The sequence below is a fragment of the Centrocercus urophasianus genome, unplaced genomic scaffold, assembly GCF_019232065.1.
Source record: "Centrocercus urophasianus isolate 14NV4802_14NV808 unplaced genomic scaffold, USGS_Curo_1.0 seq_40, whole genome shotgun sequence".
Lineage (NCBI taxonomy): Eukaryota > Metazoa > Chordata > Aves > Galliformes > Phasianidae > Centrocercus > Centrocercus urophasianus.
The window spans coordinates 2,397,706-2,425,208 of NW_024884978.1; the positions used below are offsets into that span (position 1 = coordinate 2,397,706).

At 37.6% G+C, this 27,503-nt stretch overlaps 1 protein-coding gene across 3 annotated transcripts in view; it reads right to left on the reverse strand.

Annotated features, from left to right (window-relative positions):
• Positions 1–6: 6 nt before the first annotated feature.
• Positions 7–27,503, reverse strand: part of HELZ (helicase with zinc finger) — a 72,595-nt gene continuing 45,098 nt past the window's right edge. For all 3 annotated transcript variants that reach the window (XM_042832909.1, XM_042832908.1, XM_042832907.1), the window contains 16 exons: positions 26,840–27,018; positions 26,278–26,396; positions 24,854–24,999; positions 23,240–23,387; positions 20,649–20,832; positions 19,505–19,733; positions 15,807–16,011; positions 12,983–13,034; positions 11,995–12,188; positions 9,423–9,633; positions 8,864–8,940; positions 7,874–8,441; positions 7,250–7,490; positions 5,574–6,087; positions 2,622–2,874; positions 7–534 (listed from right to left, as the gene is read on the reverse strand). In XM_042832909.1, coding sequence (XP_042688843.1) covers positions 203–534; positions 2,622–2,874; positions 5,574–6,087; positions 7,250–7,490; positions 7,874–8,441; positions 8,864–8,940; positions 9,423–9,633; positions 11,995–12,188; positions 12,983–13,034; positions 15,807–16,011; positions 19,505–19,733; positions 20,649–20,832; positions 23,240–23,387; positions 24,854–24,999; positions 26,278–26,396; positions 26,840–27,018 — 3,652 coding nt within the window. In that variant the 3' untranslated portion in view covers positions 7–202. The remainder of the gene's footprint in view (positions 535–2,621; positions 2,875–5,573; positions 6,088–7,249; positions 7,491–7,873; positions 8,442–8,863; positions 8,941–9,422; positions 9,634–11,994; positions 12,189–12,982; positions 13,035–15,806; positions 16,012–19,504; positions 19,734–20,648; positions 20,833–23,239; positions 23,388–24,853; positions 25,000–26,277; positions 26,397–26,839; positions 27,019–27,503) is intronic.

Genomic DNA, 27,503 nt, shown 5'->3' on the forward strand with positions numbered 1-27,503 from the left:
AAACGACCCACATCAAAAAATGCAAAATAATGGAATACAATTTAAAAAAAATTAGTTGCAAGTCTAGCAGCAAAGCAATTAGGTGAGGATATATTTACTAATATAAACAAAGGGAATATTTGCAACTACAGGTGAAGCCCCAACTATCTTAGACCTACTGACACAAATAAAAATTAAGTTCTCTCTAAAAAAAATAATCTGATTATTTAAAATAGGAGTAAAAGCCATTGCTACCTGATGAACTACCTAGGCTAAGTTCCTGAAACAAAGACAAAGGGTCACTATTCTTTTTTGTCTGCTCAGGAGGAGGTTTGGGCTTCGGCGGAGCCCGCAGAGCACTTGCGTAGGACATGACAGGCTTGCTCCCACCAGCGTTCTGCTGGCTGGTGCTGTTGGATTCCATGATCTGCTTGTTGGGCATGAGAGGTGGGAACTGGCCGAGATGCTGCAGCACGTTGTAGTTGAAGGAATTGGAGAGCTGTATGTTTTCAGCCTTCAGGTGCTCCTCTGGGGGCTTGACTGTTTTCAGCGGAGCTGGGAAAGGAGAAAGCAGAGTCTGTCAAGTGAACAGCAGGCTTCAGAAAGTTCCAAGGGGCACAGAGAGGCACAGAAACTGCCTCTGCTGGTAGCCTTTCCCCCGACCAATTTTCTCTATTTAGTTCCTCTTTGTCCAAGGAAATTTCTTCTTCAGTTACCTAGCTGCACTCCCAGCTACCGGCCCTCGTGTGGCCTTGCCAGCAATGCTAACTAGACTGACATCATTGGGCACAATTCTCCATGCACACATTCAGAGTTGGTAACACTGAACCTGCAGTACTGCACAGACGGAAGGTAAGCTGCTTCGGAATGGGATGCACCCTAATTTAGACATTTCATCCACTGAGACAGCACAAAGAGCATTTCATTTTTCTTGGTTTACACCATAAAAGGCTCAAATTGCAATCTGCAGCACCACATGTAATGCATTCTCAAGCAGCAGCTTGGCCTTCTGAATGCCACCCAACTTAATGATATTTTTGTCTAAGTGCATTTCCACTGATGGATACATTCTTGATCCATATTTAACAACTTCTTACTACAGGAAAAAGCAGTTCTTTAAACCATAGGTATAAAACTGCCTTCGGATTTCTTGAATCTTAATGAAGCATCTTAATTTTATCAGGGGAATTCTGCTGTCTTACACAGCTAGAGAAACTACACTGAAATACAGGTATTTATTACAGATAAAAAAGCTCAGCAGTTGAGGAACAGATATATTCTGTAGTTATTTACTTCTTTAAATTCATAATGTTATTTTGAAGTGCACACACAAGAACGTACGATCAAATGATACAAAATCAGAGGTATACAGTTCTGTTTCTCACTGGAAGGGTTGTGCTCACCCTTTTGTTGTTGATGAAGTACTCAAAAATGCCTTAGAAGAATAATGGGGAAAGAACATAAGCAAAACATTTTTACTAAGGTTGCTATGATTCGAAACAAAACTAAGGAAACAAAAACAGCAAATAAACAACAGCATATCCACAGAACAACAATATGCCCATGGAACACCAGCAAAATGCCCCCTCAGATGAGCACTAAGAGAAGAAAACCAACAAGTATGGCCAGAGGTGAAAATGAGGCATGGGAGAGATGAAAATATGGAAAACTAAACAAAAAAAACCCCACATATTGAACAAGAACTTAAATCCCTATCTTCCTATCAAGAGAAACAACTCTGCAAATCAAGCTCTCAAATTGCAATTTTGAGAAGTGCCTGCTTATAACAACACCAAGTGATTCATAGCAGCTCTCTCTGCACTCTCCATAAATCCAAGCTGATAGAACTGAATAGCTGAGCCACAGCCATTTCTGATGTACAGGGAATATAAGTCCTTGAACTGTCTGGTGTCACGAGTGCTCACTCCCAGGCAGTGAATACAGACACAGGACTAGTTCATGGCTTCTCATTCTTGTGGATTTTTTATCTCATGGATATAAAAATAAAAGTAACCAGAAACACTGAGGTTACTAGTCATTAACTTCCAGCACTACAAAGCCCATTTGGCCTGTAAATATTATCACCATAGAGAGCTGCAAAAGCAGAAAAGCACAGCATTCATAAAAATGGGAGATTTGTTTCAGAACTGTTAAATAAAGGATGAGGGTCAGGACAACACTGTATATGCATGTATCTACAAAACAGAAATCATACTTAACCAGAACAGAGAACACATTTACAGGAAACTTGTCCCTTTACTTCAGCATTTATTACTGGACAGCAAACATGCAAGTAAGTCACTTTATATTTATAGGTATTTCCTCTGAGGATTTTACTCATTAACGTGTTCTTCATCTGTACATTAAAGCAACAAAAGGTGGTATCAACAGATCCCAACATAATCAGGGTTCCTGAGCTCTTCCTGTCAGTGACCCCAAACCTACAGAACAACGCCAGAAATGGACACCAACCTTGATGAGAATAATATCATGCATTCAGTTCTTTAATTATCCACTGAAAGCACAAAGAGCCTGAAGGATGTGCCTCGAGTTTGAATCTTTTAACTTAGCACAAAAGAACTTAACCTAAATAGTCTCCTTCATGGAGTGGAGAGAGAAGCAAAGATCCAGTCTGTACCTACCTAACAACTCCCGGTGTGGAACTGCTCTGTTGGCTCCATTGCATGGAATGTTTGGGTATGGGGCAGATGAGGAGGAGTTTACCCACAACTCAGGTGATGAATAGTTGAAGGATGACTGATTACTGTGGTCCTGAAGCTCTTTACACTGACCAAGACTGTCTTGAGGAGTGCTTAATTCTTCAGAACAAGCCTGGACTGAACTAGAGGAAATTCTTCTTTGGTACAACGGCCTGCCTGGTCCTCTTGGTTCATACTGCAAAGACAAAAGAGAAAAACAACCAAAAAGACCCTTCGGTCCTTTTATTCAACTTTATGTAGCAAATGCCATTTTTTCATTCCAATTTTTTTCCATTTCATGTCTTGAAAAAAAAAAAAAAAAAAAAAAAAGGTATTTAGAAAAAAAAAAAAAACAGTGCATTTCAAATATGTTGTATAATATATGTTGTATGTAAGTACTTTAGCCACACAAAACAGATGGAGGACGTGTAAAGCGCTTTAACTAAGATTCCTTCTTTTCTTTTTTTCTTTTTATTTTTTAACCAACCCTTATATCTTACACTCCTACACAGGAAATATGTCTCAGAGTGATGAGAAAGACACTCAGCATTTACACAAGATATAAAGGAAGCACAGAAACATATGAGAACATGAGAAAATTCAATTCCAAGGTCCAGAGTTTAAAGAAATGCAGATGTACACTTGATTTCATGTACATGCACACAGAATGAAGGCTCTGGAGAAGTACACAACTTCAAGACAAACAATGCAAAGAACTGAATTTTATCTCAAACCACAGAAATTCCTTCCTTCCGAAAATTCTCTCGATCACATAAATGAAAGTGGCAGAATCTCCATTAACTTGTTGGTTTCAAGACTCACAGAACCACTAGGCTTTCTCAGGACTCAAAGTAAGCTAATTGCATTATAGTTTATTTAAAAACAAACAAAAACCACAACAGCATTTGCTTTCTTCTGCACTGTGCTAGCAAGGGCACAAATTACAGAAAAATCATGGAAGCACTCAGTAAAGTGGAAACACAAACATTCTAATGAAATGTCAAAAAATGAGCCAAGAAGCATCAAAAACTTGCTTGCAATGCAACAATTTGTTGTATCACCTATAAAATTGAAAAAGTAGTGCACTCCTATCACAACTACTAAACTACAATATATTAAGGAAATAACATTTGGATATCCTATAACACCAGTGGAAGCAAAACTTGTAAGTTATAGCCTAGAATAAAGTCAAAAGCCCTTCCTTTTATTAAGTTTAACGGTCAACTTCATATTTTTGGTAAATGATTGGGAAGTTACCAAAGTGCAGTGGCTGGAAAGTTGCCTGGCTGCAAAAGACCTGGCGGTGTTGGTCAGCACTTGGCTGAACACAAGCCAGGACTTTTCCAGCCTCAATGATTCTATGATTCTATTCCCTTTGATACGTTCAAACATGGCTTAACTACACACATGAAAAGCTTTCAAGCCCTCCTGAAAACTGTACAAGCAAGTCCTGTCTTGTAACACCTTTACAACATTTTGCATTTCTGTCACATATTTTTAAAGGAAGAGGAAATGAGGAAGAAATAAGAAATAAAATGAATTTGCTCTGATTACATAAAGACTCAATCTATTTGTCTTCAGATAGCAGGAGCTGTCACAAACTCTGTAGGAATATTTAATAGTTTACTGCTGAAGAGCCATTGTTCTTATGTCCCACTGTACTGATGGCATTAAATGCTGTCACAAAGTATTAGATTTTATACAAGGTGATACAGCTTAATGGACTGAGACAAAGAATTTCTAAATGCCTATAAATCCAAATCTTACTACAGCTCTAGCTGGGCCCAAAGATTGCATTAACCTCTGTGGATCTGCAGAAGACAAAAATTTGTAAGATGCACCAGAATTCAATTTTAGTTATTTTTCTCAGGCACAGAAAGTTTTTTTCTACTTCCAGAAATCAAAAGGCAATGAAAGATGTATTACACGGGACAGCAATGAGCACAGATACCATAGCTACTCTATACACCCTCACAGAAATGTATCACAGAACAGGCCACTTAATTTTATGTAACAATATTTGATCATATGCAGTCGGTCCAAGATTATCAGAGTATTAATTCTGCCCTTCCTTTAATGCAGCCAGGCTCCAGCACTCCCTCTCTGTGTACCATACACCCCTTAGTGCTCTGGATTCCAACAGGGTTTAAAGATCTCTGTCCACAACACAATCTGTCCTAGCTGTACGTGCTCACAGTCTTCAATCAAATAACACCACCTCCACGAGAGTGCAGAGCAAAAAGGACTGAAAGGACAGACACAGTTTTTGGTAGCAAATCTGTGCTGGACCAGGATTCCTGCTACACAGCTGGATTTCTCTGCACTGATATGCAACACCAAGTCCCTAAAATACACAGAATGGCTTTAGACAGAATTAATTCAGGTCAGGTGGGATTTATTAAATCAAGCTTTATACCATGTTTATTAAAAAAAAAAAAAAAAAACCTACTGTTTCTGGTCTCAAATTAGTATGAAAACACACATGTTCAGTTTAGCAGTAAGACAAGTGGCTCGCTGACCCATGCTGACCTTCCAGAGAATCATTTCATGGGTTTTCACTTGAGGCGTGGTTCATTTGCACTCCAGACAAATGACTGTAGATAACTGAGCAACAATTGGGAGGAAAAAAAAACCAAAACAATCCCTCCTCCCCCCAAAAAACCTCCCTCTCTCTCAGGGGTAACCTCTCATTAAGCAGAGAAAACTTTATACCTGCAGTGAGGAGAACCACAAATACACAAAGCGTAAACAGAAGACTTGAAGAAAATTCGACCTCAAAGAAATCCCTGGTGTGAAGCTTTCAAAACGAGGCATTTTTTGCATTCATGACCATTTCAAAATATAACTTGATATTAAAATGACACAACAATTGCATAAGCAGACAAAAACGCCTACCTCTTCTAAGCTGTGGAGCGAAGAAGCAGATACTGCTCGAGATGTGAGTGGATGAAATGGCTCCTGACCGACTGCATGCTGATGATTCTGTATTTGTATAAAAGGGTTTTGTTGTGACCTATGGGGCAATGGAGGTATACCATAATGAAAGCCCTGCCCCATTAGGTGATTCTGCTGTAGGTTAGCATAAGTCCACGATCCATCAGGTTGCAGGTATTTCAAGGGAGATGGGGTTATGTGTTCAGATGGCATTGAGAAAGGGGGATTGTATATTTGGGGTAAATGCTGCTGAAATGCTGGGTTACTGGGGATTTCAATGTCTCTGTTGTTTTCAGTGAAGTTAGGAAAGTGACCACTGTGATTAGAGTTGCAGGAAGGAGAAGGGAGTGCTGGTGGGCTTCTGGGCTGAACTTGTCTATATTGCAACAGTCTTGACTGAGGGGGTGGCATTTCAGCTAAGTCCCGACTTTCACTTTGATCACGGTGTGACAGTTCTCTGAGCAAATCCTGGAATCTGTATTGACAGAATAAATGTATCAAGAAAAGGTGTTTTTTTCTAAAATCCCACTCTTTGAGACTGAGAAAACTCAAAGCACAAAACACTGGATTTAAATACACTCATCTCTGAGCTGACCCTAACTTCAAAAGGTATGACTGTGAGCAATCAGAAATTAGGCACAGAGGATTAATTGGATGAAATACCCACCTGAAGCAACTCAAAGTTTTAATAACTCTTGAGATTTCCTTTTCAGTCAGAAGAATCAAATTTTTGTTATCTCTTAGGAGACAACCAAAGTAAGGATTTCCTGCTTTATTATACAAAAGTCTTCACACAGTTAGAGGAAAATTTTAACTCTTTAAAAGGTAAAATCCACAACAATCAGGGATTTCCCTCACTTGTACATTTCCAAACTTCTTCAAAAGGTGGGGAATATACAGTTCAGCACTTTACGGAGTCAGGTAAGAGAGCATTTACAGGCTTTACCATGGCTATAACAAACCAGATGGAAAATAAAGCACAGTAGGAGATGACAGTAAACAGAGGCAATTTAAAAATCTGGCCTTTGCAATATATGTGATTAAAGCTGGTGGCCACAGGAACTTTTTTTTTTTTTGGCTTATGTTCAACGGCTTTCCTTCTTGCCCCCTAATGCTGCATCTCAAGAATAAGCATATTTTTTAATCCTCTTTAAAAGCAAAGGCTTTTTAAAAAGGAAGAGAAGTTTGGATTTGACTTGGGAGAAGTGTTGTGGGCAGGGACTTGGTTTTTAGCACAGAAGTCCAAAATTTTGAAGACCAATTCAATCTGAAAAATTTGCAGCTTAGCAGGCCTTAACTACTCTCAGATACCACTTGTAAAAGCACAAGGGTTTTACCCTCTTGCCATACTCACTCTATAAATACAACACTGAGATACTCTATAAATGTATTTTCTTCACTACAGTTTCAGTGACAAATAAAAAAAGCACTATAGCTTCATTATGATCCAGTAAACAGAATAAAGCATAACATATAACAAAAGCATAGATGCAAGTCAGCCTGCCAACTATTTTAACCTTCATAATAACAGCAGCAAAATGCAATACCTTTTAGTGCCTTGTACCAGATCACAGTGTTACAGATAGATGCCTACTGCTCAATTTTATACAAGCTCTGATGACTCAGTAAACAAATACCTTGAATATGTTGCCTCTGTTTCATCTTCTGTATTACTGGCAAGTTTCCAGTTTGCCCTAACTTGCTGCTGTTGATGCAATCCAATTGGTTGCTGAGGAAGATGTGGTAGATGAGGATGGTGATGGTGTTGATATGGAATTGTGCCTTGACTGAGATAGGCATTATGTTCATTCCATTGCTGTAACCTGGCTTGTTGCTGCTGCCTTATTGTTTCCAAAGCTACATTTCCATGCATACGATCTATAAAAATAGTTTTAAAAAAAAATTTATCTAATGCCCTTTTTTTTTTTTTTTTAAGAGAAAAAAAGATTTTTATGTCAGGAAAAAAAATACTTTTTATACAGCATATTTCAAGGCCTATTGTCAACTAACTGCAATGCAGTGTATAACCTGGTTATTTAAATTATAAGGAAAATCACACAAACATGAATCTTCTAATAAAGGGCTGAATATTCAAACATGCCTTAAGCAGCAAATTATGCTCAATGACATTACTTATGGAAACTAACCCAACAATGACCCAATTCAGAGCAATATGCCTGGAAAGGTAAATAACTCCTTCATTTTCACTTCAATGTCGTTATAAATTGAACACCCAATTTAAATAAAGAAAAGTCACCTACCTAAAGTGTCCCCTAGGGGCATTCCTGATGGATTCTCTTCAATGAAGTTGTTCAAGTGGGTTGGCAGAACAGGGTTGTGCTGTGCAATAGGCCTCAAAGGATTACTGACTTCTTGTAACATAGGTGGGGGGTGTTGTTCTGAAATCACAGCATCTACAGCAGGAGAATGTGGTCGGTGGGGAATTGGGTTATTAAAAAAAGATTGGCTAGGGCCTGCCTGGTAAGCAGGGGAAAGCTGCGAAGGTTGTGGAGGCTGTTGGTTCAAATGATTATGCTGCTGAACTACCTGGCTTTGCTGTGGTGGCATTTGGTTTTGTTGTTCAGGCAAATGATTTTGTTGTTGACTTAAAAGGTTTTGCTGCTGTTGCAGAGGATATGGCTGCCTTGGTATCTGGGACAGGTGCTGGAAGTGGCGATTGGGAACTGCGTACTGCGAGTGGGGTGGGGTGAGATGCAGATTCAGCTGCCTGGGGTTAAGATTATCTTTACGATGAAATTTAGCATTAGGGTAAGCAACATTGGAACGTGATTCCGGGCTTCTCGTCTGAGAATTTGCATCTAAGTCAACCTAGAAAAAGAGAAGAACTCAGAAAATATACCTAATAAACAAAGGACAATGTCAGCAGTGAATAAAGCCATTTAACAATGAATAAAGTCTATAAAACTCCTACAGTGTGATGGGAGGGGAACGTTACCCATCACAGAACTATTATTTTCTTTATTTAACAGCAAATATATTCTTCATTTCACAGCAGACATATCTAGCCCTCAATTTAATTCCTTGCTGTTCTCTAATGAATTTAAATTATCTTCCCCTCTTGAAGGACGGTAACTAATTCTGCTGTCACTATTCTAATTACTGAAAAATAAAAATATGAGGAAGTCAGAAAGAGACTGAAAGCTTTTTTTTTTTTTTTTTTTTTTTTTTTGAGAAGAGCAGAACAGCATCTAGAAAAAAAAGGAATATTAAAGAGAACATGGCAAACCAACCTGCTTAGATTCTACAGGTTTCTTCTCAGGTGTCCGAATTTTACTGATTTCAGGTCCAGCAGTGCCTTCGCTTTTACCTAAAAACATTCAAGAAATGTACAAACTAGTTACAGTGGAAGTTTGTTTTCCAAATGGAGGAAGACTTAGAGTTATTAGTATAGCATTTACAGTAACATAGAAATATAACACAATTTACCCAAATAACTTTTCCTCTAATCTCTGAGTTTTTTTCACTCATCTTCAATTAGTTGTTCTTTCAGCTTAACTGGTGCTGATATTATTTGCACTTACCACTGGACTGCAGAACAGAAAAGATCTTCCCACCTCTTTTTTTTCCCCAACAAGTTCTGACTGCTTCCTCTTTTGAATGCCACAGTATTTGAATTATTCTATTTGTATTGGTAAAACATAAAACACTGATTGTTTCCCTAACTCTGCGTATTCCTCAGTTTCACTTAAAAGGCAGAAAGAAAGAAAGTCGGGTATTATGGAAAGGATTTCTCAAGTTACAAACTTAAGGAAAACAAAACTAATTTATGATGGAATTTCAAATGCTCACCATTTCGACTTTGCTCATGTTGCTCCTTGTCTGGATGCTGAAGTTGTTGCTGCTGTCCTATACTAACTGGTGAATGATGTCCCAAGCCATAAGGTATAGGAGACCCACGCCCATGTGCCTGTAACAGGTTCATATTATATGCCATAGCTGCTTGATGAGTTATGATTCGAGGGTCAACTGCAAACCTACCCTGATACCCCGTCCACGGTACCTATATAATTAAAAAAATAAAAATGCAACCTGTTAAGGTTCATTAAAGGAAGTAATGTAACAAGCACATTTATACAACACCAGTAAAAAGCAACTTTCCACACATCAGGTGGCCTGACACTCTAACACACAGCTACAGGTAACACTAAAAAGGAGAGTGATGATGACAGTCTAGTGGCAAGGAGCAAAAAATAAAGGTTTTGGAGGACAATCCCTTGTAAAAATTATTGCACTGAAATCCATTCTGGCTTCAGTGGTGCCAAGATTAAGACAGAAAAGGTTGATGGACAAATTACATTTTAATAATTATTACATTCTGTTTTTGGCTTCGTACAGGTTCAGTCAAACAAAGCTCTTTCCCTTGCTAGCTGAGGAGAGGTTGGGCTGTAGGTCTGAGGTGGAACAGAGAGAGAACTCTTTAACCTGAGGACCTCCTTATGGTCCTTTAATCACTCAGTGCTGTAAGTCTTGGAACACAGAATGAGTGGGCATACTGTACCTCCACACCCACAAGACACTCAGGGAAGTTAACCGGACTACTGGTGGAATCGACTATCCGCACGGAGGGCCACTCTATTCTACATGACACATCTTTGTGGACTGTCTTCCTACTTATTTGAAGTAAAATCCACCTCCTGAAAGTATGTAAAAAAGCCAGGAAACTTTACAAGATTTTAAATTTCATTCCTATAAGGAATGCAAAGGATGGCAGCTCTGGATCAAATTAGTTCCATCTTGCCCTGTAGGGAATTTATTAAAAGAAGGCAAATAGATACATGAGTAAGAGGAGAGTGCTAGGAAAGGAATTACCAACACTCAGGCTGACAAAGTATTCTTTTTACTGATGACAGAACACAACTAGACTCCCCATGGTTTTACATTAGATATGGAAACAACCTTAAGTTAAGACAAGAGATCATTTTATCTTACACGAACATAAACACATTTTACCTCAGATCTCAGTTATTTTCAAGTGTAATGACTCCCAAGCAATTCTTTTTTTAAAATTTGTATTTGCTCTTGAAATATGCACTTTGAACTTTAGCTTTGGGCTGCAGTTGCATCTACACAATCTCAAATCATATCCAATTATTTTCTCTTTGAGCAGCTGTCCTCATTAATACCTCAGTCTTCCCACTTAAATATTTTTAGAAGTCCATCTTCAGGGAAGGTGAGCACAAAATACTTATTTTCTAATACATTTCTTTTAGTCAGAAATACATAAAAATAGATTAAGCTTGGAACAATAAAAGAAAAAAATTCAAATGATCTCGGTTTGATATTAACACAATGTGAGCAAGCATGACAAAGGTACAGCTGCTCGCCTTCTTGTTGCATTTAAGTTTATCCATCAAAAGTAGATTTCCAGTAAGCTAGGAAAAAGGCAAATTACTTGACCTAGTGAAGGGAAAAAAAACAACAAAAACCAATCTGCCAGTTAATTTATAACATATATCTGAAATTAGAGCTCCTACAGCACGTCCCTTACACAGGGACCATAACCTACATTTCAGTAGAAGACTCATGTAGTCAACAGTGAAATGTATGCAAATACTTAGAGATTTCTGAATAGAATTAAACACACATACATCTATGGGCTCCATGCCCATCCCACAGATAATGCATACATGTTACAACGTGTTTCTGCAGCCACTGTTCTTTCCTCCCCGTTTTCCTCCCAAAATACAGGACTGTGAAGGCTAGAATTAAATCAGAGATTGCTTCTTTAACTTGCACAAGCTTTGGTAAACTAATTCTAGACGCACTGCAGAATTCCATACGAAGTGTAGCTCAAGAGACCTGATTACAGATCTTCATTTTGCTCCCAATTGCTATGAGGAAAGGGGACTGGGGAGGAAACGAGTTCACTGTGAGCTTCTGGAAGGGGAAAACATCCCAGTATGCTTATTTTTCTTATCACTACACTTCAGACAGCTTGCACTGCAGACATCCAAAACAGGCAATTTAAACAGTATGGAGCTTGCTGTGAATTGCCCACATCTCTCCAACGATTAAGAACTGGACTAGGCAATTAATTCACATGCAGGTATCTCAAGTCAGATGAGAGATCCCACTGGTGTGCCTATGTCTGTAGCTGAAAAAAATAAGCCAAATTACATTAACATGGAATTGCTTTTAGGTTGTCCGGAGTTATTTGTGGGAACAACAGTTTTAAGTCCTCTGTTTTGGGCGGTCCTGTGCACAGTCATTCTGTCGAGTCAGCTAAGGACATAAATTTGAGGTGAAGTGTTGGAACTTGCAGCAAAATATTCAGTAACTGATGTTCAATAACTTGATTTATTGTACATAAAATAAAAGGTGTGAAGGTGTGGGGGAAAAAATAAAGGAAATGAATTCTTACAGGCAAAGGCACAGACATGACCATGTTTCCTCCATAGACAGCAGGTACATATAGAATACTTGTCCCAGTGTGTGGATCTATCCTTTGAACAGGACTTGGAGATTTCCCCAGGTTGGGGTGAGGTCCCAGAGGAGGAGGGGGAGGAGTAAATGCTCGGATAGGATTTCCTATTAGAACAGAAGGATTGGGCTGAACTGGAGAAAAAAAAAAAAAAAAAAAATAATACATGTATACATACTAAAAGAACATGACACCTATTTCTTTCTTCATACTAATAGCAACATGGGCAAAACCAGCAACATACAACTGACACACTGACAAAAAAGTATTAATCATATATTAAATCCTGTAACTTATCCCAGAGATTTGAAGAGGCAGAAAACATAAGTTGAGATACAGAGTAACAGGTCACTGGTAACTGTGTTATAAAGAGAATGCCCCACACCAGTTACATATGCTGACAGTAACAGAAGCTGCTAGACGCTGCATCATAACAGAACCATCCTCCTTTCTTCAGCAGGGAAGACAAGTTTTAAATTAACACCCTTTTAAATTAACAACAAAACTCTTCAGCTGCAGCATGCTATCTTGCAAGTGTGTTCAGTACTATCTGGATATGTGACAGTCCAATATAAGTTCCAAATACGTAACACTACATGCAATAGTATGTCCTATCTTGTCAGTACATTGGTGATATGGTATCTTGCATAATGAAGGTCAAACAACTTTTCTTTTTTAAAAACAATCCACAATCGATACTATGATCAAGCTAAAAAGTCACTTCATGTCATACCTGTAAGGGGACAACCTGGGAAATATCTGATGCACACTTAACAGTCTACAGTTGGTTTCCCAAGTGCATGCAAGAAGTAAATGATTTCAAATAGAGAGCAGATCAGAAACTCAGTTCATGTCAAATTACTACCAACCTGACTGAAGCCAAATTAGCACAAGCTCAGAGAAATTCCTTATTATAGCACATACTTACCAATTCCATCAGGTGGGAAATGGTCATTCTGGTTATGATGATGGACCTTGCCCTTTAAAAGGGAAAAACAGTAATAGTAATGCTTTGCAGACTGAAAATTAAAATAAGCTTTGCTTTTATTTCAAGTGAGCATTGTAACTGAATCAAATGCAAAACCCTTTCAATGGCAGTTCTCAGCGGAAGCATAATCCATTTTCTTCTCCAGGTTCCAGATCAAGAACCTTGGAGCCAAAGCAGCCACCAGTTTTAGGCAAACTGCACACTCAACTTCCTTAGAAACTGCCTCCCTACCCCATATCACCCTCCCTCCCTACCAGCCTCTGCACCTTTGCCACTGCTCCCCCAGAACTGTAATACAGAACCAGAGCACCCCAAGGAATTTGTTTGTCCTTGATGAAATGCACATTAGAAAAGGAGGCTAACAGAACTAAGTTACCCCTCCGGAGCTGATGAGTTTACAGCATCAAGTAAGTAGTGAATATTCATAAACTATGAGCACACATTCAAATATCTGTATGCTCTTAAGTACTTTGAGCAATAGGAATACCTTACTTAATCTGGACCTAAATACATTCATAAGTTTAAAATAAATGTAAAAACCCTTTGATGCTGCAAAACTTTTCTTGCCCAGGAGATAAGTCTAGGCAGTTTTCCAGCAGTCTGAGCAAATTAGTCAGGGTACCAAGACAGGTTGTTTGACAGTGTTGACTCATGCATAAACTAGATTAAAGAACTGGTCTCTGAATTTCCTCCCCTTTTTAAAATGAATTATTGAAAAATAAAGTAATAATTACTTTTCGTTATATTACAGTACTTAAAAAGAAATCTGAACCTTGTTCTTGTTCCCTTTAGCGAATAGACAATTTAAAATAAACCTCAGAGAAGCTACATTCTTTAACAATCACTCCTGGCTAAAACAAAGCATTTTTGTACCTGTTATGCTGTCAGTTAGCATTAAGCCGGATGTGCAGAAGCACAACAAATGTCTGTTCTGCCTTCCACATTTGTATTTTATAAGGGCCATATTTTTAAAACCAAAACAGTAAATCATACACATTTGATTGAATAGCTGTCCTGTCCAGCAGGAGCTTCAGGATGTAACCATATCATGTGGATGAAGGCAAATGAACTGAGACCATTTCTGTGTTGGGAAAGAGAGGTGCTGGCTTTGCCTTTCTGTTTTTTTCTTTTAATAGTTCTGATGGCTCTGAACTGCAATGGATGTCCATAAAATCAACACAAAACGGTGTCTTACACACTGTTCTCATTTCTCAGTATAAAAGACATCAGCATGAGGATTTTCGCCTTTCATCTTCTTATGTTAAACACTGCATTTCCGAGGCTGAAAATGAGCTCAGCTAACTGCCTGCTTTTACAACTTCAGCAAAGGGAAATGTATCTCTTAGCACAGCCATTTTCTGTAACACTGGAATACTAACTGCACACTTTGTCTGGTTTTGCACGTGAGAGCCGCCAGTTGCACTCAGAGGGAAGAGATTTCATTATAGTTAGGATAGAGGTGGTTAAAACACTTCAGATCTTAAATGGAAATTACAGTGCCAGTTGATTCAAAGTGTGCCTTCTGATTTCTATAGCACGTGTGCTTAGTTTGCTAACAAACTAGAAGGAAAAAATGTAAGAGTCTATTCACAAGACTACTATACCTGCATTTTCAAATAACTCCAAAGTGACACTAGAGGAAAAAAAAGAGCCTTCAAGGCTGCAGCATTCATGAGAATGCTTAAAGAATTCCTTAATTTTTGTTTTTCTGTAAATGTGCTGTTTTGACACAGCGCTGGATGCTTCCGAAAGACGTTCGTTTCGGGGAGTAATGCATGTTGATGATGAAGCCAAATGTTCTCACTTATAAAATCTCTTTCAGGAAGGACTGCTAAAGGGAAGGCTTTCTGTTTTGTATTGTTGAAGTTAAAAAAATAAAATAAAAAAGGTAAAAATCTAAATGAATTTCAATAGTTTGCAATAAAAATGCATTTTTTCCTTTGTGTACAACAGAATACCTCACAAATTTAGTTGCCTCTCTAAAGACAATTTAAGTTTTAAGTAAACACATTTTGAAATAAACTACCAAAAAAACTACTGAAATAGAATTAATTACTATACATCACAAAACAGCTCGAAAAAAATTCAGTGTTGATTTTTATCATCTTAAGGACGCAAGGACTGTGTTTGCATCACTTTTTTCCACCTGATTTTATGAAAAGAGCTGACAAAATTACTGCTGAGTAGTAATTGCCCCCCTCTGCCCTCTTAATGCCTGTGAGGTCTGGCCTCCTGTAGGGCGTTGTGAGTGAGATAATCCAGGCATTATATTGTATTACCAGGTATCTTTAATGAAATTAAACACTTATCTCACACATAAGCCCCTGAATTTTAAATGTGATTTTCAGATCAAATTGCTTGTGGCTTGTTTCCTTGTGCTCCCTGCCACTGGCTGCACCAACCTGTTGCTCCTTGGGATAGGGATGGCCTTGCATTCTGAAGTTTCTATTGGCTTATCCAACCACAGAGACTGAGACTGATAACCAAAGTTCCTTGGGGCTATTGCAACATAGCTAACAAACACATTGAAGTGGCCCACAGCATCTATTTTATTAAGGGAACAAGGCTTTTCCAGTCCCAAATTACCGCTAAGTCAAGAGTAGAAAATACTCAGAAAATGCTGAGAATCCCATCAGAATTTACATTTGTATCCAGCTGCATGGATACCACTTCAAAACAACTTGCCCATAAGCCTTGGACATCATTTCCCAACAGGATTTCTCAATCTGCTCCCTGACAAAGTTCACCACTGGTGAAGGTTTACCTTTGGAGGTGACTGCTGCTGTTTGGTGGTATTCGCCGAATGCTGATGCCGAAGAGCTCGGGGAATAAACTCAGGAGCCAGTGGGTTCAACACATAAGTTTTCTTTAACTCCAAAGCTTCCAGCTGAGCTTTGATCTGTTCAAATGTGATACCGTGGAGACTTTCATTCTCATGACATAGGGCAATAAACCTTTCCCAAAATTTCCTATGGAAACAATTTTTAGAAACAATAGAAAGGAGTAAGACTCGATGGCTGCTGTTAAAATGAAAATGGATTTCATACAACCAAGTCGATTTTTACCTTTACCTTTGCTCATTTTACACACCATCAATCCTGCAAACACGACCCTTCCATCCCAACCCAACAGCACAATGCAATGCTCTCCAGTCTCTTAAAATGGTTGTATGGATCCATATGGATTGTATGGAATGGTTGTATGGCCCGTGCGTATCAGACTCTGCACAGGGTCTGTATCACACACAGTATATAGATTCTAACAGATTTTTTTCTAAAAGACCAAATACTAGCAGATACAATGCTCAAAATTCTGGAAAGTGTCTGATTTATAAAAGCAATTAAAGCTCAAGGAGTTGTAGGGGTATAGAAGTTGTACAGGCTTCCAGTTGCACAAGATGTCAAAAAGATGTCATGAATTTCAGCAGATCATTCAGTTCCAGAGTCACAAATAGAGTTGTGATCTGTTCTCAAGTCTGTGCTTGTGAAGTTCTCCAGTGTCACAAAGATTAACACGTCAGAAGCATCCAGAGGGCCTTTGAGGTCCTCTGGTGAAAGAGACACAAAAATGTGGCTTTCAGTGCACATCAGACATTTCTACAACATATTTAAGAAGTTCCAAGCCAGAAAGACCACCAGATAACCACTCAGAACTTCCAAAGAGAAAGTCAGATCTAATCTTCTAACAAAAACAAAAATCAGGTGTAATTAAAGTTACTTTTAAAAAGGATTAAAAAGACAATAACCTTAGAAGTGTGCTTGACTAAACTCCATTCTTCATGCCTCAACACAAATTAAGAGAGAAAAAGCCTCAACAAGAGACATGTATTATTTTATAATATTCATAAATATATAAAATACTGCTTTGTATAATATGAAATGTCAAAGAAAAGACTATGAACTTTAATTAAACACAAAAAATTTCCACACAAAGCAAGACAGTACAAGTGTTTGTTCCAGGTATCTTCATAGAGCCACAAAGAAAACCACAATGCTCACTTTATTACATCATTCTACTGAGCTGAAATGTGGTGCAGTTTGTTTTTGCTTTGGGCATTTTTTTGTTTGTTTCTAAGTTACATATTTTGTTCTTCCTCATAGTTTGCTCGTCAGTAATAAGGCCTGGCTAATCAGCTCTGTTACCTTCATGCTGTCTCCCAAAGCCTACAAAATGAAAGACCGGTGCATACCAACCCCAACAGCAGTGCCACCCTTTGCTGAGTACCTGCCCTTTGCAGCAAAGAACAAATGCCCTTCTTGCCAGAACCTCATAATGTTACTGATGTATTTAAGAACTCAAAACAGTTTCCCCCATCTCCAGTTGGAATTTCCCATTGGCAGGAAATGCTCTTTTAAAATTCAGGATGCAATATATGCCCCTTTTTCTGCATTTTGCCATAAGGCAAATATATCTTGCAAAGTTTTAAGTAAGGATTAAAAACCCAGATGAAATATTTCACTAGGATGCCTTAACGATGGAACTCCCTCTGATTAATCAATTCACTCACCAAACCTACTGCCAAGTACCACAGATCCACAGGGACCCATACACTCTTGCTTAAAATGCCCCAAGCAGTCTCTCTATACACGGAACACTTGTACTGGGGTGTAAGAACAGAGAATAAAATACTGCTGCCTCTTTCTTCCAGTGTGCTCTGGAGTTTAAAGGGAGTGTCTGCCAAACCAGCCCTGTCTAGTCTGATTGTAACACACAGAAATGTAATGATTACTCTGGGCATACTTCACAAAGCTTTCTACAACTATCATTACAGAGTCTTGACTCATCTTGACAGGTATTAGAATATTTATAAAATTCAAGTACTCTCTAAATTTTTTTGAGGTCTGTTTTTCCTAACGAAATGTCACTGCTTTCAGACTTCTTTACTCCTGCTGTACTAAAAAAGAACCATCTTCCTCACAGCACGCCTGAGCCCCTCCAGCAGTATTCAAAGAGTGAATGTTCAATTATTCAGTGATATGAGACAATGGCATATTAAAAGCAAAACTTGAGTTACGTCCTAATAAAGCTCCAGTCATTCTGGTTTCTTAATTATCTTTTTCGTTTTGTAATGCTGAACAGCACATATACGTACAAACAGCTGCTGGTCTTAGAAAGCCAGACTCAATCTCTTGTATCTTAGGTACCCTGCTGATACTCTGTACTTTTTTTCCCCCATAAGTTTTTGCGTGCCCGACTGGGGGTATTTCAAAAGAGCCATACCCAGAGCAACTTCCCAGATCCCACGTTTGAAAACCAGGTCTCTTTTCACTATCTAATTTAAAACCTCAGCATCCAGACTTACATGAAGATCTATGAGATCATCATCTCCACTGGGGTTTAGAGAGAATAAAGAAAATGGTCATTTTCCCACAAAAGCTGTGCTTAGTTACAGAATCAATAGTGCTTCCAGGTGCCAGCTACACTAACTACAGATTAACTATCAGCCAGTCTTAGGTAACAGTGGGCATATTGAACACCACTGTGGGGAAGGGAAAGAAAATTTGTCAACTAAGTGTATTATAAATTCTGAAGCAGAAGTAACAAATCTCAATCAGCACATCACAGCAAACTCCATAGCTGAGTCATGCACCGCTGCTGTGTGGGTTAATGAACCAGAGACTGCAAGAGCAGACTAAGAGACACTCATCATTTGTGGGTCAAGTGCCCAAGAGCTCTCTCTGATCAGCTAAACTAAATCACATCTGAAACACAAGCAGATAATAGGAAAAATGAAACAAAACCACAACTCTTTTTTTCACTTTCAGTAAGATGTTATTAGCAGCTTTGAGCAGCTTACTATAGTAACATATGGACACTCTTGACACTTCCCTAGCAGATAAGTAGTTAAATACAGATTACATTTCATAAATACAGTAATCAAGGGCTTGGATTCCACCTGGGCTTTTCAATTCTAACCTTTGAAAACCACATCCATTTTCAGTACTTGGTCAGGAAAGCAGAATACAATGTAGATGTAACAACTGAGTAATACATAATTTTAGTCGTATTAAAATAATGCAGTCTGTGCAGTGTTTCCCCTCTTCCAAACAAAATAAACCTTAGGGCTTATCTCTCATCATCTTAACATTTCAGGTCTTCCACTGAAAAAGAAACCTTTGAAGAACAAGAGCGTGGTATCCTTAACAACACAGCTTACATTTCTTTTTCACCTTTCTTCACTTAAGTCTATAAAAAGTAAATCCAAAGTTCAAATCTTTGCAAGAGTTGGGAATACAACAAATGCTTTGCCATCTTTATGGTAATTTAGTGGGCATAAGTGTGAAGAGCTTAAATATCATTATGCAGTTATTTTAAGGATTTAAAATATAATAACACGTCTTATTTGACACCTAAAAGAACATCCATTGTTTTACAAATCCATCAGTCATAGATGAAACACATTTTCCAGCATTTCTAAGTTCTGATTAATGGAGGAACATACATAACAAATATAAGATGTACCTGCATCTTCCAATGGAACATAAAGCAATGGGATCTCCCACCACAGCTACCAAGGATTGTGCTCTTGTAATGGCAGTATTGAGAAGTTTGTAATTAGACAGAAAACCATAATCCAAGTCCTCTGTTGAATCCTCCAGTAGCTGCTCTTTCCGTTTAATTGGGGTTTGCTTGTGTTTGCATGTATGCCGTGTTCGTACTGTGCTGAGAAACAGCACTCTGAACTGCTTTCCTAAAAACAAAGCAAAAAATAAAAGGGGGTCAGATCATTTAGCTATTCCTGCTGCAAAGACAACCAGACCACTTCTCTTGCGAGCCAGACTTCACACCTAGATATTCCAAAGAAATGATAGCTACCCTTCACATGAAGGGCTTTATGCAAGAATAATAAGACGTGAAATTTTTAAAAGATGCACTATAAATAGCATTTTCTATTACAAGAATATTTCCTGTGTAAAAAAATAATTTTTCAACTCAAAATTAGTCACTCCTGAACTTTCTGAAGTTCTTTACAATACTTCCATGCAGCCAATAACAAATCATGCACTTATTTATTCTACCTTTAAAAAAAGCATTGCTCTGGACATTCTTCCTATCTATTGAGCAAATCAACACATGATAACTGCCATGAAAAAAACAGAGCACACCACTCACTGTCACTCAGTTTCTTATCTTCCTTTGCTTATCCCTTACTAAAAGTGCAACCTAGCAACAGGCCATGCCTACACAAAATTCTTACGTTATCAATGTGATCCAAGAGACTTACGTTTGTGGACTGCTTTTTAACATTCTGTTCTATACACAGAAAACCAGAAAAACATTTTGAGGCTAAAGCTTTGTTACACTTTTATTTGGAATTATTTTTTTCTTTACAGTAAAAGTATCTCTTTTCAGTAAATCTATTCTTGAAATTAGCTTGAACTTAGTTTTGAAAAACATATCCATGAGTTTATTATTTTGCTATTCTATGCTGGAAAAACATCTAACCAGCATATTTGCCACTTCCGTTTTGATGCACCAGTTTCATTGGCTGTATCACAGGTCTCCTTTTGTTCTGACCATTGTAAGTGTTTAAACACATCATATTTAGTTTCAGTCACATTTTCACTTCTTTATCACATCACTGAGACATACAAGCATTACTTACCCTGAACGTTCAGCACTCTCTCTACACTGACATCAGACAGCCTTTTTTTCCGAAGTTCAGCCCGAATTCTGAACACTTGATCAGCATAAGGTGTCACAACACCTATACTGCCATCATCCAACTTGCCCCAGGCAACAGGCCATTTTCTTCTTAACTCCTCAACACGCTCCACTACTTCAAACACCTTAAAAGAAAGTCAGAATTGTTAGAAGAATGCTTGAGTGAAGATCATTCCTTGATGCGGAAAGATGATTCTAATTTTAAAGATCTAAACCATTCAAATGATACAGCATTACACAGCTCTACTGACCAAGAAACAATACTACTGTATTCTACAGCAAAACTCTGAAGTATTATGCAGTAAAACAATGCATTGAAGGTATTTACTATACATTAAATTTTGTCAATCTTGAACTAAAAGTTTGCCCACAAAAATGTCACCTTTCAAGTACAAACGGGGAAATGATATTAATAACCTTAATTTTAATACTTATGATCTTACTAAAATGTCAAGTGCAGTAGAACCTTTCTGATCATACTTTATCTAATTTCTTTAAGTAAACACACTGCCTAAGTAGGGATTATTTAATTTTTACTCTGGATTTTATAAGTCATATTTGAGCCTGGTAACTCGAGAAAGAAAGAATGCCTGTATCAGAAGACATTCACTTGCCATTCCAAAGGATACCATCAGGAGTTTCAGGTAGTTTTTTTTTTTAAATCAACTCTTAGGTCATCTCTACAGCACACTAATGAGTGTGTTACCAGAAAAGACTAATTAACAATAATGGCTGAAAAACTCTTCCCGTGAGAAGACAGGCCTGGAACAGCCTCCTGCCAAAATGTGCCAGGCACAGCAGCTCCTATTTCAACACACAGACATGAGATGCTGCACTTTAAAAGGTATTTCTCAAAAACTTTATGGGTGTTTTTTTTAAATTATTATTAAATTTTCAGACACCTACATTAGAATTACCACCACACAGGTAAATTTTGGAGTCAGAACCAAAGAGAGGAAAATTCACTTTGCTGACTAATAGTTAACAGAGGCACCAATGAACCCTACATTGCCCACCAAAAATTTCAATTAAAGGACAAACAGCAAAAGATCTCCTTCATCCTCTGACATCAGATTATGTTGGTGTTTAAGCAGCTGTTGTCCTTCATTTCTGCCTGCAGCTATTAATGACTCACAATTTTCTGGCAGTTACTGGGCCACTGAAGATATTTTAAGCATTTTTTACAACTTTTTTTTTTTTTAATTTAATGGAGAAGCAGTACAAGCATATTGATGAAAGTAGTCGGGTGCCTTCAGTTTTTCCTCTGTGATGTGTTCAGAAATCACTGGAGGCTGAAATGCACCTAAAACCAGCATGAGCTTTTTGTTTCAGTAGATATTTTAATACATGAGGAACTCATCACTAGTGCAGCATAACAACTCCAAAAAGGTTAAAAACTGTGTGTCAGATGAAGTGAGCCACTAGTCAACGAGGGAAATCAGACAGCTTTGTAATGTTTCATAACAAATACTGCTGCTAACCTAAATTCAGTTAAAATTCGTTACCTCGTGAAGTTAAGATGGTTTCCTGTGTTTAAGCAAATCTGTGATAATTCTTTTTCTTTAAAAAATCACTGAAAAGATTTCTTAAGGCAGCTTTTTAGTGGGGAAAAAGAGGAGTTGGTTCAAATTTCCCTGACTTGAGGTGACTGGAAAAAATATATGTACATACATCATTCCAAAAGTAATGCCTTCTATTTACTTCCAACTTTTTTCCCACATGGAGGAATTCACTTCTTTACACCATCTGCACTTCCATGCCAGACTGCATTCTGTCAGGCTGTTCCTCTGCTGCCATATGTCACATGGCAACCACATGTAATGGAATACTGGTGGGAAGGTTCAACCTCTACTGCCATATCATCAGCATCCACCTCTGACACTGGGGGCCAAAACAGGAGTATTACAAGGGCTACTCCTAAAGTAATGTCTGGTCTTTTTCTTAAACTCAAGGGAAGGTATAAGTCAAAATAACAACTGCTTGAATACCCATAAAGGTATGTAAAACAAATACTTTAAGACAGGTTCTCACTGAAAAAAAAAAAAAAAAAAAAAAAAAAAAAAGTATCTGCAAATGATCAATTAGATACTAATCCTAAACATATTCAAGCAAATATGAGATGTTACTCCTGAGGACTCTTATCTGAGTGGGAGCATTTCTACAACAGTAGAAATTTAAGTTTTACTTCAAATTGCAGTTACTCTCAGTTGCTAAGATACATCCATCACACTGTCACAAAAACTAGCAGGAAAGACATCCCTAAGAACGAGCCTGAGAGAAAAGTAAGCAGCTTGCAATTTGCAAAGAGAAAAGGAAAACAAATTAATGGAAATGTTTACCACAATTGCAACATTCACTATCTCACATTTAACAAACTTCACGTTTCTCTCTCATGTTAGACAACAATGTGTGCTTTCCACCCACACTGAGCATAAACCAATAAACGTGAGGGTATCAGAGCTTCAAGAAAAATCAAGAATGAAGCTTCAAGAAAAAAAAATAATAATAAAAAAATCAAGAAAGAAGAGTTACCTCTGCATTATTGTAAAAAGCTGTACTATTTTTTTCCTGCACATCTTCTCCACGTGCTGTGAAGAAAGTTAAAGGGTAGAAATCTTTGTGTGCTGGCTGCTTTCCACTTGCCATCAATTTGCCTTCGTAGAAAAGTTCAGATGTGTAACTGCAACAAAGCAAAATGGGATAAAATGCAGAGCCTATAGATGAGCTCACTAATATGAGAATTTCACCAGCAAAATGTGCAATCACAAAATTCTTTGTAAGGAAAGCCATTGATTACTATTTACCATCTCCAAGGATGCTCTCTAAGGCAGTGTAACCATACTACAATTTCATTTGCAAATTAATCCTTAGTAGTGAGTTCTCATTAAACAACAGAACACCTTTCCTACAAGGACTGCAGCTTGCAGCTCCAAAGCTGTTCTTAATTTCTTTTGGCCTCTTCTCTTCAGTTAGGTAGGCACGATTAATGAGATCACCAGGAATTATCTTCCTACACTTATTTCTGTCATAAATGTCATGATCCAAGGTATCAAAGGAAATTCCGCATTATAAAGGAAGTAAACTTGACAGAATCCCTACAGTGGGATCACTGTGAGAGCACGTTTCACTTCACACAACAGTGCATCACATACACTGCATTTTGACTCAACAGCCAACTACCCCCAGTGGTACTTTTGCAATCCTTACCTCGGTGTCTCTCTAGAAACAAACTGTCTGAACTTCAAGTGCTGAAGTTTCTGAGGCAAGTTTCATGGAAATGATCTCTACGAAAAAGCTGAAACAATTCCTACTCTTTCAGATTCCCTCTCATTTATAACTTAAAATTTCTAGTATTGTCTAAGAAGTCTAGAATATGCAAGAAATAAAACAGAGATCAAGCTGTATAATAAAGTACACTACATTCTCACTTTTGATTCCCCAGTGCATTTAAATATTCCTGCTTCTGCTTTCAACACAGTGATAACCTAATTAGTATGACTGGATACCAACACTATAACCCTCAGTGCATATTTGAGTCAGACTTAAACTTCAGCATTTTTCCCCATGATTGCACTTATTCTTTCCAGCACAGCTCATGGATGAGCTCATTACATCACACTAGCAGCCATTAGTTTATCATAGCATAAAAATGCAAAACCACTGATTAACGTCTTGAAAGAAGCAGCAAACATGCCCAAAATTTGACCTACTTTTTTTCCCTCTTCACAGCCATACATTTATATGTTCCTTGTACTGCACATATTTTACTGCTCCAAAGCAGCCTTACCTACTAATTCTAAAAATCTGAAATAGTTTAAGGAAATACAGACCCTACTGAAAATAATGGTTAAAAGGGGAAAGTTAGCTCTTTGGCTCTGCGTACCTGTCATGTAGACAAATCAGGTCTCCTCAAATGAAAGGATCTGTAATAGATTTGCCTAAGTGACTCTTTGATGTCTGCTCTAGGAAACTGAATTTCAATCTCGTAAGAAGGAATTACTCTACTAATTAACTCTGAAACAACTAAGATTTCCTTACAGAAATACAAAACGCTTCATCAGCTGTTCTTGGCATATCGAAAGAAAAAAATTGTTGTGGTCACTCACACCAGTGAAAGCACGATACAGTGAAAAAGTTCACACCTACTTGATGATAGCTTCATGGGAGCGATAGTTCTCACACAGCAAGATCCTGCATGGAAATTCTGCAGGGTAGTGCTCATAGAGCCGATCAAGCAGTGAAACATGAAGGTTTCTTTCCCTGGCAAATTCACTGTAGACAAAAGGACTGAGCTGTAATAGACACACACATACAAAAAACGTAACTAAACATGTGGATTTAGAATGTCATGCTCCCAAGACACATATTTTGCATCAAAATAAAAATAAAACTTGCAGTGTATATTCATATTTGGAAGACACATGGTACGAATAAGCATTTTCTAACTATTCCATAGAAATATCCATTCCTACTGTAAAAGTGACAAAAGAGCAGCTTGTGCTTATGGGAACAATAAAACATCTAATAACTAGGTACAAAGGAGAGAATCACCCTTATATATTTTTCTTTGTGGCTTGCAAAGATGAATAATACAAAGCAGAGTTAAAAAATACAAAGCAGGTCAAAGAAATTAAAGAACAGTTTGTTTGAATGCCATTAATTATGCTGTAAGTCCTTTTACAGATGGTTACTACCACCCATAAAGCAGCACATAAAATATAGAAATTCGTAAAAGCAAAGAAAGCTAACAAATACATTCAAAAGAAGTAAAACAAAGGCAGTCCACTTACAAACACACCATTACTGGCCTTTTTTAACAACAAAAACATCTAAGATAGCAGGAAAAACAGAACTAAGAATGCTGAAAAAACAATTTCAACTCAAAACTCAAAAATGAAGCCAAACTGTTGATGTTCTGAATATGCATTATTCAGAATCTGTGTTCATTATTTTTTACTCTCAGATAATAGTTTTAGAAATGTAAATGCCTCACAGAATAGTTTCTGTGAGAACTTTGTGAGAACCTGAGTTACAAAACAGCTCTTTGTAAAATGTAGCCAGAGGCACACAGACCAGTTACCTCCAGCCATCCTGCTTGGACTCATGAGTTCCAGCCTAAAGTGGTAAGGATACCATACCAGCCTCTTAAAAAGCAATTTTGAGGTTTGTATTATAAAAAATAAGAAACAGTGCACAGGACTACGATTACTATGACTTTATATGATCCAGTAGCAGCAATAGGATGTGTAACTCAATATCAACAGAAGAATCAGAAGGGTTGGAAAACAAAGACTTCACCAGCAGGACCTGAAGAACTATATGTGTGTAAGACAAAGATGACTGTGGTAAGTGGCAAACCTACTCAATAGTGGCAAAACTGCTCTATTGCCTTTTTTAGTTATTATTTTTTACTACAGCAATGCAAATATCCACTTCATTGCCATCGTGAATTGCCAAGAAAAGGCAAATCTATCAAACGCCATGGATATGTGGAGAAGTTAAATTATGTAATGAAATAAACAAACTAACATACTACATATACATTTGATATTATATACTACAGCTTTTACCTGCATGTGGTCTCCAGCCAAGACAATTCTTGTGTTTTTATTAGCTAATGCTAGAGGCATAATAGTTTCACACTCCATAGCCTGCGCAGCTTCATCTAACAGAATGTGTGTAAAAAAACCTGTAAGACAGAGATAGCAGCAAATAAGTGGAACTGGAGATATGATAAAATAAACAGTGACAACAATATAAGAAATCGTACTAAAAGTTCTGAATTCTGACAGTAATCAAAGCTAGAAAAAAAATTCTCACAATTTTCTCTCTTGATCTCAGAAACACCAGTTCATACACAATGCCTCTTCCTTCTTTACACAAGGGAAAAAAAATAAGGAGGCAAAAGGCTAACTTGAGTACCATTCATTTTACAGCTTTCTAACAAGCATTTTTTTCATTAAAAAAATCGAAACCATTTTTTTTAAAACCTTTATTTCTTATTCTTATCTTTATTTCTTATCTGTTCGAAGAACTGAGTAGGAAACAGAAAGAACACTTGTCACTGATGCTGGAAAGACAAAGATACCTCTCACAGCAGAGACAGACGTGTCTTGTTTACAGCTATCATACCTGGTTCAAGATCCAGTTGACACAGATACTGTGATGTATTTAAAGTAACAACTACTACTCGTTGCTTAAGAATATCTTCTTTCTGTGGCATCTGAAAGGTGGAATGTGTGCTTGAAATCAAACAGTACTGATGCACAACTGGGTGGACAGTCTTTACCCAGCGATTTCTGAAATATACCCTACAAAAGAAAAAGGAGGCTTATTTTCCATACAGTTGGAACAGTGACTGCCTAATGTTTCAAATTCTAGTACTCTAGTAAATAAAAGTCTTCAAAAAGCAAATCATCACTATAGTGCACAATTACACGCCAAAATACCTTGGTTTCCTTCCACTATTTGTTGCAGAGCAATACCAGACATCAGAATGTTTACCAGGGATTAATCCACACATGAAAATCTCAAAGTTCTTCTTACATTTGGGTACTGTGACCTTCACATCAATGCCGTTTTTCTGTCTGTAAACTCACTATAAAAACATATATTTTTTCTTAACTAAAATATAATACTAGCCAATAATCTTGAACCTGACACAGTGGTAGTGGTCTCCACATTTCATCAGTTACATCCACATGATCATTGGTTTTTTGGGCTTTTTTTTTTTTTTTTTTTTTTTGGGGGGGGGGGGGGTTTTTTTTAATAAAAATATAAAAAAAATAAAAAATTA